This window comes from Xenopus laevis, chromosome 5S (genome assembly GCF_017654675.1).
Source record: "Xenopus laevis strain J_2021 chromosome 5S, Xenopus_laevis_v10.1, whole genome shotgun sequence".
NCBI classification, from domain to species: domain Eukaryota; kingdom Metazoa; phylum Chordata; class Amphibia; order Anura; family Pipidae; genus Xenopus; species Xenopus laevis.
In genome coordinates, this window is record NC_054380.1 from 113,825,891 (window position 1) to 113,838,458 (window position 12,568).

The 12,568-nt window shown below is 40.8% G+C and overlaps 1 protein-coding gene and 1 long non-coding RNA gene across 2 annotated transcripts; both read right to left on the bottom strand.

Annotated features, from left to right (window-relative positions):
* Window positions 1–2,567: 2,567 nt before the first annotated feature.
* On the bottom strand, window positions 2,568–10,692 carry LOC108717469 (tRNA methyltransferase 10 homolog A). Its single transcript, XM_018264710.2, is given in 8 exon segments — window positions 2,568–3,014; window positions 3,779–3,884; window positions 4,186–4,335; window positions 5,981–6,055; window positions 8,429–8,478; window positions 8,481–8,493; window positions 8,574–8,736; window positions 10,111–10,692. Coding segments are annotated over 8 exon segments (1,026 nt in total). The 5' UTR covers window positions 10,329–10,692; the 3' UTR covers window positions 2,568–2,763.
* A 1,219-nt stretch (window positions 10,693–11,911) lies between these two features.
* On the bottom strand, window positions 11,912–12,230 carry LOC121394084. The gene is made up of 2 exons (XR_005961499.1): window positions 12,127–12,230; window positions 11,912–11,973 (listed from the first exon to the last, which is right to left on the bottom strand). It is a non-coding gene; the product is annotated as an uncharacterized LOC121394084 (long non-coding RNA).
* Window positions 12,231–12,568: the final 338 nt, after the last annotated feature.

Here is a 12,568-nt window from a genome sequence, read left to right on the forward strand (position 1 = left end):
ATCCTATGCCACCAATGGATTTCCTACATATTCAATCGTTAAATACTTCTATTTAAAGTAATATTATATGGAGGGTTAGATCCTGTAGAGCAAGTAGAATTCATGATACTGGTTGCAATCTGTGTTCCCATTCATAATAAAGCACTAAATATTCCAGACTGGGAAATAATGAAACTGACTGGTTGTGAAAATGCAGGTTTCAAGTGCCGCCTCTGCTTGAACAGATTCTCTAACAGTTATTCCCCCCTAAGTTTGGAAGAAATACCCCTGAACGCTGGTGTGCCAGAGATACCCGAGGAGTACTCTAGGGGTCACTGCAGCAAAAATATCCCCCTCCAGCCAACTCTGTGCCTACCCCCTTCTTATTCTGTAATAATGGAGCTTGTTAAAGAAGATCATGTTTATTTTCTCTTATTTGCAATGCTTTGCACATCCGTCTGTTCATCATTAATGTCATGTCACATGACCGTCACGTCATTTATTTATGTATTTTAACATTTACTGTTGGCAGTAGACCTGTCGCCTATCTTGTTTTATTTATGCAGTGTACAATGATTTACTTAGCAGTGTCATTTGATGAACTCGTATGTTCCAAATATAATACCTATACTGTACTTATTGTAAATGTAAGTTTTTATTAGATTCATGTAAGAAAAAATGTTGATTGTGATGCTAAGGAGGAATTCTGCGGGTTAGTGCCCCAAATATCAGAACGGGTGAGCTACACATTAATATGGGCTCCATGTGAATATGTGAGAAGAGAGTAGTGTCCTGCCAGCTGATTGGCTCTCGCTGCATCTCTTAACTTCCATTTCCTTAAGTCTCCCTCCAAGCTATTCCTATGGTGCTTTGCAGGGGCTGAAGGGGAATATAAAGGTAAACAACCTGAGTATTACCAGTCGGCTGTAGAATTCGATGGCCTTTGTTTTTGACCTGTAACATTATCACTTCGTACATAGTGCATGAACCACCGGAGCATCATTTCCGGTAATCCATTATTTATCTTTTTTATCTGTGATATTCAAACTAACAAAGTATATGTGAGTGCAAGAAATAATGGTTTCTGTGTCATAACTGTAGAATAAACCAATGTAAGATAACCTGTGTCTTCTGAGTGCCTCTTTGCTTTACCCTTTACAAGAGCCTATTAGGCATTACATTATAATCTAAAAGAAAATAACATTCTTCAAGTATACTAATCATTGAAGCAAGACAAACTAACCCAATGGAAGTCCCACTGTTACAGATCCCCCTTGAACATACCTGATACTTTCCATTGTATGATGCTAACCGCAAGCCCTGTGCTGAATCTTGTATATGTAATGTGTACTTCTGAGGATTTGGGATATAAGGTGTGTAAGGTGTGCAGTTGGGGACTCTCCGATTTGTTAACTTTAAAGGGCATGTAAAGGCAAAAATATAAAATCCAATTTTTACTTTCTTTAATGAAAAAGAAACCTACCTTCAATATACTTTAATTAAAAAATGTGTACCGTTTTTATAAGAAACCTGACTGTATGCAGTGAAATTCTCCATTTACTGCTGTGGATAGGAATTGTCAGATGGTCCCTAACTGCTGAGCAGGGCAACAATCATACTTATGAACAGCAGGGGGAGCCCCCGCCTTACTTCCCAGCCATGCAGAACTCAAGCAGCTTTGTTTATGACGATCCCTAAGCAGCCCAGACCACACTGAGCATGTGCACAGTCTTAGTCTTGCAAAGATGTTTAACAAAGTTACAAGATGGTGACCCCCTGTAGCCAACTTTGAAAGCATTAATTATTTGTTTGATTAGGCTTGTGGTGCAGTAAGTTCATGTTTATATTTAGTATACAAAATACAGCATTTCTAGCCTTATTCTATTTTAGACTTTACATGCCCTTTAACACTGCCCACGGGCTGCTCAGTACATGGTACTGGAAAGCATTGCAATTCCAATTGGCACCAATGTTCTAACCAAGGGGCTGTGATCTGGAATAGGAATCCATTAATAAATGTGGCATTAATGCAAATAGCTCATTTATGTATCCTGCATTTTTTTTTTATCCAGACTGAGTATGATTACTTTGCGTTCAGCCATGTTTCTCTGTGTAACACACATGGGACAAACAGTCATCACATGGTTAATGATGTATATAAGTCACAGTGTTCTCTGCGGGCTTTTCCCTATCCATCTCCAGCTTTGTAAGGCAATTAAGTGTATGAAGCGCACACACATTTATTCTTTTTGCTAAAGGCCTACCTTCAGAAATAGTCTTGTGTAAAATTCCAAATATGCAGCAAATGTTTTCCCAAATATTTGGCATGCACTCTGGAATGTGCCCACTATTGAAATGCATTAAAGGCCTTAGTTACTCAGTATCCTGACACCCAATACTTTATGCCCCCCCCACCAGATCTGAAACAGTATTTAAAGGGATTCTGTTATGAAAAAAAACATTTGACTGTGCATTCCAGATAAATCAACCACTGGGTCCCCAAACATGGGGTGTGCTTAGTTACTATGCTCCAAGTATGATTTCCTTTCCCCATATAACCATCAAAGACAAAATGCATGCACACTCACTGATTTGTCACAAGTTTTAATTAGATAAAAGCAAATGTGTTCCACAAAGAAAAATACTGTTCAACAGCAACACAATGCAAAACCAACAGATTGCAGGGTTGTGTTGGTATTTGCCCTTTCCAACGAATGTTGAAAGAATTGTATAATTAGCAGCCAGTCCCAATATTTTTGCAAATTAAATTTAAAAAATGTAAATTCAAAAGTTTACTGGATGTGAACTGCTTTTTTCTTCACATTTGACATTGGGCTGTATTGAGACCCTCTATTCTATGCTTGAGTCACTGTCTGAATCTTCTCCATCATCTTCTTCTTCTTTCTCTGGGAGTCTGCATTCAGATGGCTCATCAGCTTCGGTAAGAGGTACTGCGCCCTTGTGCTGGGGTAGAACACAAAAAAAGGCTTCCTTCCAATCTTTCTTTTCCAGAAAAGCCAGTATGATCTCAAAAACTGGAAAGTAGAATGCAATGTCATTGTTGAGTAGTGACAAGTAACTGGTCAGTGTGTAAACCTCATACAGCCACTCAGCAGGCCCGGACTGGCAATCTGTGATTTCTGGCAAATGCCAGAGGGGCTGCTATAAGGTCCCATAGAAAGTCAGTATTTAGTGGGCTGGTGGTACTTCCAATGGAAACAATATAACCTGTCATATCAGCTTCGTACATGCCTGGCAGCCTAAAGGAAAAGTTTATTCAAAAATAAACTGTCTGCAATTGTGCTATCCAACTTTTTTCACCTGTAGTTTGCTAGTTAATAGATATAATACATCTCCGAAGGCTACATTATATTAAAACAAGAATAAGTTATTTGAGCCATTGAGCAGGGAGCTGCCACAAAAGTCCCTTTGATGCCACATCAAGCTGCTAGCAACTCAATGAAACTTTCTCTCTTTATTTGTTGCATTTTCTCTTTAAGGTACAATTTTCTGTACCTCAGGGCTGGAAACAGTTTAATATTCCTATAAGTAACTGCAGAAAAAAAGAAAATGATTCTGACTTTGCTACCATATAGATTACTGCTAGACGCTACACACTTACCAGTTTGGGGCATCTGAAGCCTATAAACCCCAATATCAAAACTGCCAATTTTGAATGTTTGAATGTATGAAGATGTACTCCTCCACAGAAAAGACACGACTCTTAATTCAAAATTGCTAATATTTGTTACATCCATGTTAAAGAAGACCTCAATGTTCTGTTTCAAGTGTTGCTTACCATGATTAACTGCCAACACTTTGCGACTGTTGATTTTCACGACATTTCCAAGTGGCAGCTGCGCATGACTGATCCCAAGTTCCAAAGCTTTCTTGTAGGTGATACCCTAAAAGATTTGAAGTTTAATATATTTACAGAATTAACACTGTGCTGCCTATTTACGATTGCTTGTGCTTTTTGGCACAACTTCATTCTCCTCTTTTTTATTGATTTAAATTCGATGTATTCATTAGTTAGGAAAGTGAGAAATTAATGCATTCAATACTATTAATAATTTAAATAATATTAAAAAATAATATCAGCAGAAATGAGGGAAGCAGAGAATTTATTACTTAATAAATCAACTATAAAATTAATATTCAATTTTATATAAATATATACGAGTTGAGAAGCAATTAAGTCAATACCTTGTGATGATTGTGGTCTACCAGGCCCCCAATGATGTACGCTTTTGTCTCATCCAGCTCGCTCAGTACTTCCGGGGAATCCGAGGTAAGATAAACAAGGTCTTCCTTCTTCATTAGGTCTTTGTAATGTTCTGGCTTAATATGAATATCCTATAATGACAATAGCAGACACTGTGCTTCAGTGATGGCTGAAAGTACTACAAGGCTCCCCATTAGAGATTATAGGATGTACATGCTGGGACATTTCTTATAGGGCTATTGCTCAACCATCCAGTTATTTGTTTTACCAGATTAGGTCCCAGCTAAGGTAGTTACTCAACCCAGTAGAATGATACTTTTCAACATTACTGAACAGGGATATTACAGTTGCAATTATTACTGTTCTCTAATAATTCTCACTGAAAAGGGCAAATTACTGCAAAGCTGCCCAGGACATCTATACTGAAAGAAGCTGCTGTTACCCTACTCCTAGGACTGGCGATGGGCATCAAAATCCCAGCTTTTTAACCTCCCACTAGAAGGACATGGCTGTCAAATGCTGAACATGCCATAACCAAATGCAACTGTAAATATAATAAAAAGGAATGAATGTTTTGTGAAGGAAACCCATCACATACCGCCTTCTGTACATTGTGCTAGCCAGTCCCCAAACTGACCTGAAACAAAACTTGTGAATTCCCTCTATTAAAACAAGCAGCTTTCAGAGTCCAAGTGTGATGATGCCTCTAAGTACTGGTGCTCTGCCAGGAGCCATAGCCAAACAAGGTTTCCTAGTGACAATCTCAGACTAAAAATTGTCTGCACTAGCAGTGATATTCTGTTCTGCATAATATGTTGGTGCTCTAAATACATGTCAATAACAGTAATAATGATAAAAACAGCGCCTACTTTCCACGGAATATATAGGATCCGTTATCCAGAAAACTGTTATTCAGAAACGCTCCAAATTACGGAAAGGCTGTCTCCCATAGACTTCATTTTATCCAAATAATACAAAAAAATTCAAAAAATGATTTCCTTTTTCTCTGTAATAATAAAACAGTAGCTTGTACTTGATGCAAACTGAGATATAATTAATCCTTATTGGAGGCAAAACCAGCCTATTGGGTTTAGTTAATGTTTACATGATTTTCTAGAAGACATAAGGTATGAAGATCCAGTTTCCGGAAAGACTCGTTATCAGGAAAACCCCAGGGCCCGAGCATTCTGGATAACAAGTCCTATGTCTGTACTAAAATGTAGCCCCTATCAAACACTTGTGCCTTTACAGAAGCAGACATGCTTTATTTCTAGGTAGCTACAGATCTTCAAACCTTGGGGTGTTTCAGACATGTTACTGCTAACTAGACTTTCAGATAGAAGCTGCATTCACATTAGCAATGGTTGTATTATACTGGGAGAGAGAACTGGCATAAGCATATGGCTAGGGCCAGACAAGGCTGAAATCAGTCTGCTGATTGCCACTAGCATTATCCTCTTCTTGCTTTGTCTCCTGAAACCTTACATTGGCTCCTGGCCCCTTGCCGCTAGCATTATCTTCTTCTTGCCTCATGTCTGGAAGCTTTACATTGGCTCCGGCACCGACACATTTCTGTGCAAAATGCAAGGTCTCACATTTCTTCACTGAAATCCGCCAAATGTGTTTGCGTCGGAGCAAATGCAAGGCTTCCAGACGTGAAGCATGAAGAGGACAGTGCTAGTGAAGAAGGGCTAAAATTGACCCACAGATTTCAGCAGACTGATTGAACTAGTGATAAATTATAAACTTATTTAGTTTATCTGTTTTCCTGAATACCTTCCAATTGATCCATCCTTTGTCATATTCATCCATGTTACATTTCAGCTGCCCACCATGGCTGGTCAAATAAAGCTTAAAAACAAAACCAGAAATAAGTCAGGCCATGTAAATACAGTACATGATATCGCTCCATGTAACCGCGTGAAAAAAAGGTAAAAACGTCTGAAATCAGAGATGACATTTGTATAGGGACAGTAAGTTCAATCAGATTTTATTTTACTCAGGTATGCAGAGTAGGCCTTATATATCATTTCTACAGTGGTGTGAAAAACTATTTGCCCCCTTCCTGATTTCTTATTCTTTTGCATGTTTGTCACACAAAATGTTTCTGATCATCAAACACATTTAACTATTAGTCAAAGATAACACAAGTAAACACAAAATGCAGTTTTTAAATGAGTGTTTTAAATGGATTTTTATTATTTAGGGAGAAAAGAAATCCAAACCTGTGTGAAAAAGTAATTGCCCCCTGAACCTAATAACTGGTTGGGCCACCCTTAGCAGCAATAACTGCAATCAAGCGTTTGCGATAACTTGCAACGAGTCTTTTACAGCGCTCTGGAGGAATTTTGGCCCACTCATCTTTGCAGAATTGTTGTAATTCAGCTTTATTTGAGGGTTTTCTAGCATGAACCGCCTTTTTAAGGTCATGCCACAACATCTCAATAGGATTCAGGTCAGGACTTTGACTAGGCCACTCCAAAGTCTTCATTTTGTTTTTCTTCAGCCATTCAGAGGTGGATTTGCTGGTGTGTTTTGGGTCATTGTCCTGCTGCAGCACCCAAGATCGCTTCAGCTTGAGTTGACGAACAGATGGCCGGACATTCTCCTTCAGGATTTTTTGGTAGACAGTAGAATTCATGGTTCCATCTATCACAGCAAGTCTTCCAGGTCCTGAAGCAGCAAAACAACCCCAGACCATCACACTACCACCACCATATTTTACTGTTGGTATGATGTTCTTTTTCTGAAATGCTGTGTTACTTTTACGCCAGATGTAACGGGACGCGCACCTTCCAAAAAGTTCAACTTTTGTCTCGTCGGTCCACAAGGTATTTTCCCAAAAGTCTTGGCAATCATTGAGATGTTTTTTAGCAAAATTGAGACGAGCCTTAATGTTCTTTTTGCTTAAAAGTGGTTTGTGCCTTGGAAATCTGCCATGCAGGCCGTTTTTGCCCAGTCTCTTTCTTATGGTGGAGTCGTGAACACTGACCTTAATTGAGGCAAGTGAGGCCTGCAGTTCTTTAGATGTTGTCCTGGGGTCTTTTGTGGCCTCTCGGATGAGTTGTCTCTGCGCTCTTGGGGTAATTTTGGTCGGCCGGCCACTCCTGGGAAGGTTCACCACTGTTCCATGTTTTTGCCATTTGTGGATAATGGCTCTCACTGTGGTTCGCTGGAGTCCCAAAGCTTTAGAAATGGCTTTATAACCTTATTTTTTAATGCCCCTCCCCCCTTTTTACTCTATTGCTTAATTAATGTATTTTGGTGATTGGTGAGTTATATGTTTAGTATACCTGTGGGTTTTTTTTTTGTACAGCCTATGGTTAAGTGCCTACTGGCTCGAAATGCGTAAGGCTATGTATTTATCTACTTTGTGGTCTAAATAAAGTTCTTTACAAGCCTGTTTGTGGGATTGGTGAGTGTCTGCCGTTTTCTCCTTTGGTTGGATGTATGTCTATTATATCTGTTACCCACTGAACATACAAAGCAGTGTGGGAATTGGAGAGATGATGCATTGATTTATATGTACGAGTAATCTGGAAGGGAAAGGAGAGAAAGAAGAACTGAAAATCTATCTACAGTGGAAAGTTACTTAGTAGAATAAGAACCAGAAACCAGTGCAATTAACATCAGAATTTAATAATCTGCCCTGTAGCATCAGCTTATATTACAGACCAAACTCATTTTCTGCTGGATAATTAGTGAAGACCCCTAAGTTTAGCTTCTCAACAGCTGCTCAGAGCCCACTGAGCATGTGAGTGTCACAGACACTTTCCAAGATGGTGACCCCCTGTGACAAGTTTGAAGTCCTTGATCATTGCTGCTATTGACAAGCTGAAACTTTAGACTGGTGCAATAAGTTCAGTATATAAAATATGGCATTTTTAGCCATATTCATTGTTAGGGTTTAGTTCTCCTTTAAGGATTTGATGCACCTGTGTGCTTGCGGATCTTTAATAAACCTGGGAGCAGGCTTTTGCAAAGTTCAAGCTCTTTCGTTATTTTGTCATTGTTTACAAATATGCTGGGAGAGCACTTCTAAGAACATGTACCCCTGTACCTATTGTATAAGCACAAAGTTCAGAAGCCAGACGGAAAACTAATAAAAGCACAGTTCTACTATTTATCTGAACTCTGGTTATTCTGGGCATTTTGCAGCTACTGTAACAACAAAGACTAGTGGATGTCCCAGTGCTCAGTGTATAGACGAGAGGATTGTGTCACCTGAACAGGATGGATTGCCCGTTGATTCTCAGCATAACACCTTCGAATTTCAGCTTTTTAACGTCCTAAATCACAAAAGAAAATCATGAAAACAGTCATTTTATTTCATTTGGCGCTGTTAGAGATGAGGTGAGGCGAGACATACTTGTAATGCCATCAAGTCGTCAAAACTGCAGTCAATAACCAGACGGATTGCACTCGGCTGAACTTCATGGTGGAATCGTTTTTCACTGTTACCATCACTATTGTGCTGCGCTTGAGCCTGGCGCCTCAGTTTGCGCCTTAGTCACTTTTCCTTCCGCTTCTGCCTGTAGACGAAGATGTGAAATAAAAGGGATATTTGTAACAATTACTGACGAGTGTGTATGTAATAATAATGTGACATGGTTTGAATCCAGTGCATTGTGCTCACACACCTGTGCACATTTTACTTGATCACATCTGCTTCATTGCCGTGGAAACAGCACCTCCTAAATTCAGGTGCACCCTCGCACCTACTCCCTCTCTACACAAATACAGAGCTTGCAGAGCCGGGCCAACCCGGCCAGGCGCCCTAGGCAACCTGGCCAGCCACGGTGCTGGCTGAGTGCGCTCTTGATTGCGCATGCACGAAAATGCTCTCAAGTGCGCATGCATGAAACTGCAATTGAGCGTGCATGTGCAGAAGCGCATTTGCACAAAAAAATCCAGCCGCAGTCGGGGAGAGACGGGACCGGACATGGGGTAGGCGACACAGTAGGTACGTGCCTGGCACCCCGCCAGCTTTGTGCCCTAGGCATGTGCCTATACTGTGCCTGCCCCTAGTTCCGGCCCTGAGAGCTTGTATCTTTGTAAAAAGAATTTGGATGGAAGCTGTTTTGCTCCTATCAACAGTACATAAATCCTATATTATTTTATACACTATAGGAGGATTCCATATACAGTAGAACCCCCATTTTACGTTTTTCTGGGGACCAGGAAAAAATTATGTAAAATCAGGGAAAAATGTAAAATCAGGGAAATGCGTTAAAGTAACTTTTTCTTCAAGTACTTAAAGGATATAAGCACAGGAGTACATTTTAAGCATTGCAGCATTAATGTTACACTATGGGGGACATGTGCAAGTCTCTGTCAGTCACATACACAACCTAAAGCAATAAGTGATTGTACAGGACTGTATAAGGGGCAGACTCATTGGAATTGACCATTTACAGGCAGAACCATGGCAAAATATACATCTGGTTAGTATTTTAAACCTCTTTATTTTTACAAATAATATTCATAGAGGGAAAAAAGCTGTTTTGGGTACATCAAGACAAAATTGTGAAATCTGGGAAAACATTACTTAAAATCAGGGAAATACTCCCATTGAAATGCATTATAAATTGGTGGGACCACAAATAAAATGCAGGAAAACTTAAAATCAGGGTATTTAAAATCAAACTGTGAGCTCTTGACTGCTGTTTTTTTGTGGCACACGTACCCTTGGTCACGGATATCAATACAATAAAAAAAGAGTAAGTTAACACAATGGGATGGGCAACAGCTTTTTATCAATAAATAAGTGATACCATAATAATAGAATATATACAATTAATAATATTAAATATAACTAGATTATTACTGCCCATAGCTAATTCTCATCAGGGAATACCCATCTAGTTGGATAAAGAACACATTGTCAATAGAGCATGCATTCTTGCTGTGACACATACTTTCGACGCTCCCATTGCTCTCGTTGCAGAATCCACTTCATTTGTCGCTTTGACGTGGCATCTGGTGTCTTGTAGTCGCCCCTTAGAGATGAGCTGTTTTCTGGTAAAGCTTTACTGTTGTAGCCAGTGTGCGGGGATGCGAGTGCTTCTTTACTGTTTGGATCTACAGAACACTTGTTGGGTTCTGTTACAGCTTCTGAGGACATTGTCTCCAACCGTTAAGCGTTCCGTGCTCAAATCTAATGCTTAATCTTACACCTAGAAATCATAGGACAATGGTTATTATAAATCAAAATTAGGATTAAACATGCACCCAATCCATGATGACTCCCTGCAGATTCCATCAACTCCTGTTTCAGCCTTATCTGGACTCTGGAGCAGGTCCGGACTGGCAATCTGTGGGTTTGGGCAAATGTCCGATGGGCCGCTTGCTTTTAAATCTAAACAGGATGCTCACCTAAAAATGCAAATTAGGTCTGTATTTAATATGTAAATGAGGCACTCACTTTAGAAATGTAAATGAGCTGTTGCATGAGGCAGCCTAGTGTCTTCAAGTATGCCCCACTTTGGCCCTATAGCGATAGTTAGGAGTGCTCTACCCTCTTGTATCCACCTGTGTAGGTTCCACAGGTACCCTTGCCTGCTAATTGGGTCAACTGCTACATCCAGTGAAAGAAATCCAGTAGCACTCTGGTAGTGTTGCAAAACCTTCAGTGATTTATTAGCCCATATACAAACAAAGGGCAACATTTCGGGCCCCACTGGACCCTTTTTCAAGCCTTGAAAAAGGGTCCAGTGGGACCCGAAACGTTGCCCTTTGTTTGTTTGTATATGAGCTAATAAATCACTGAAGGTTTTGCAACACTACCAGAGTGTTGCAAGGGCCAGTTCCAGCACATAGGGTGTATAATATCGCTGGTGATTATATGGTAATGGCCTCTAAACATATATATTAATAAACACTAGTTCTAGTTAAACTTGGGGGTTGGAAATATATATCATGCTTTACATGCGCGTGAATACATGGGCTGCTTTGATACTTTTGTCAGAGCTGCTTTTTCCTCACAGTCCGGCCCTGCTCTGGAGTCTTACCCCTATTTATAAAAAAAGCCAATAAGTTTGCCCAGGTGCAGTAGCCTATATCAAACAGTAAGATGTGCGCTAAGGGAGGCACAGACCCCAGGAATGTTGTAGGCTGTGACTTTCTGACACAATATATATTTTGTCCCACTGTCCTGATGTCCTCTGCATTCTAGCATTTTAGCTATCATTTTAGCTATGATTTTAGCTATGGTGTCTGTTTTGTGAAGTTGTATTGCCTGAAAGTGAACCTTGACTACTGTGACACATCTGCCCCTGTCCCTGCTTATTGTACCTCCCCTTCTTACATCCTGGAATGTGTATAGGCTAATACGTCCACCAATCTAGATATTCTGTCATAAGTAACAAAAGAGGAGGGTTGTGGGCGCACTCTAAGGCCAAGTTAAAATATGTTTGAATACAATGGAAGTGTTAATGATTTGACAAGTTGATCAATGCACACGACAAGGGGACTCCTCAATTTGACCCTTCGCCTTGAGCAGTGGCGTAACTACCAGGGGTGCGAGGGTGCACACCCGGGCCCGCACCCCACTGGGGCCTGGCGTTGGGAGGGCTGGACTAAGCACTTGCCCCCCCCTGGACTTGCCTGCAGAAGCAGCCTGGGACACAAACACTGCACTGATTTTCAAAATGTTTTCCCCCATTCCCTCGGACCACTTCTTATGTGCAGCCCGACGTTTCTTTTTACAGCTCCCTTGGTGCTCGCTCCTCCCTTGTCACACTGCCTGCAGCCGGATCATATTACTTGGGCTGTGACAAGAAGGAGAGAGCATTAGCAGCAGCTGTGGAGCTGATTGGCCAGCACTTACGGAACGCATTTTAGAACATCATCAGGAGAACAGACGATCCAGCGTGCGCTCTCCTAACAAAGAAGCATGCAGACTCGCCTCTTATTTTACTCACTGATCCATGCTGCCACATATTTATCCTGTTGCAATCTCCCCCTTGTGGCTCATTCCTCAGCCCTCCCTCCTCGCTCCTCAGTACTAACGTTCTCTGTCCTCAGCCCTCCCTCCTCAGCTCTCATCCCTCCTGCCTCAGCTCCTAAGCTATCCCACTGCTCCCCATTATTACATACCTTAATGAAACCAGGAGACAGAGATGGGTGTAAAATGGCCACAGCATTTATTCACATTTTATCAAATAAAGACCTTGTCAGCTTAACCCAAGGCAATATTCTAAAGCCAGAATTTCACAAGTGATCGCTACTATGCTGTGCCGCCAACATGAGAGAAGTTCAGCAGCCGGGCCTGCATCTGCAGTGTGTCGATGATAGGAAATCCAAGCAGGCCGCCCCCTAGCACAAGCATACCTCCCAACATTTGAGATTAAGAAAGAGGGACAA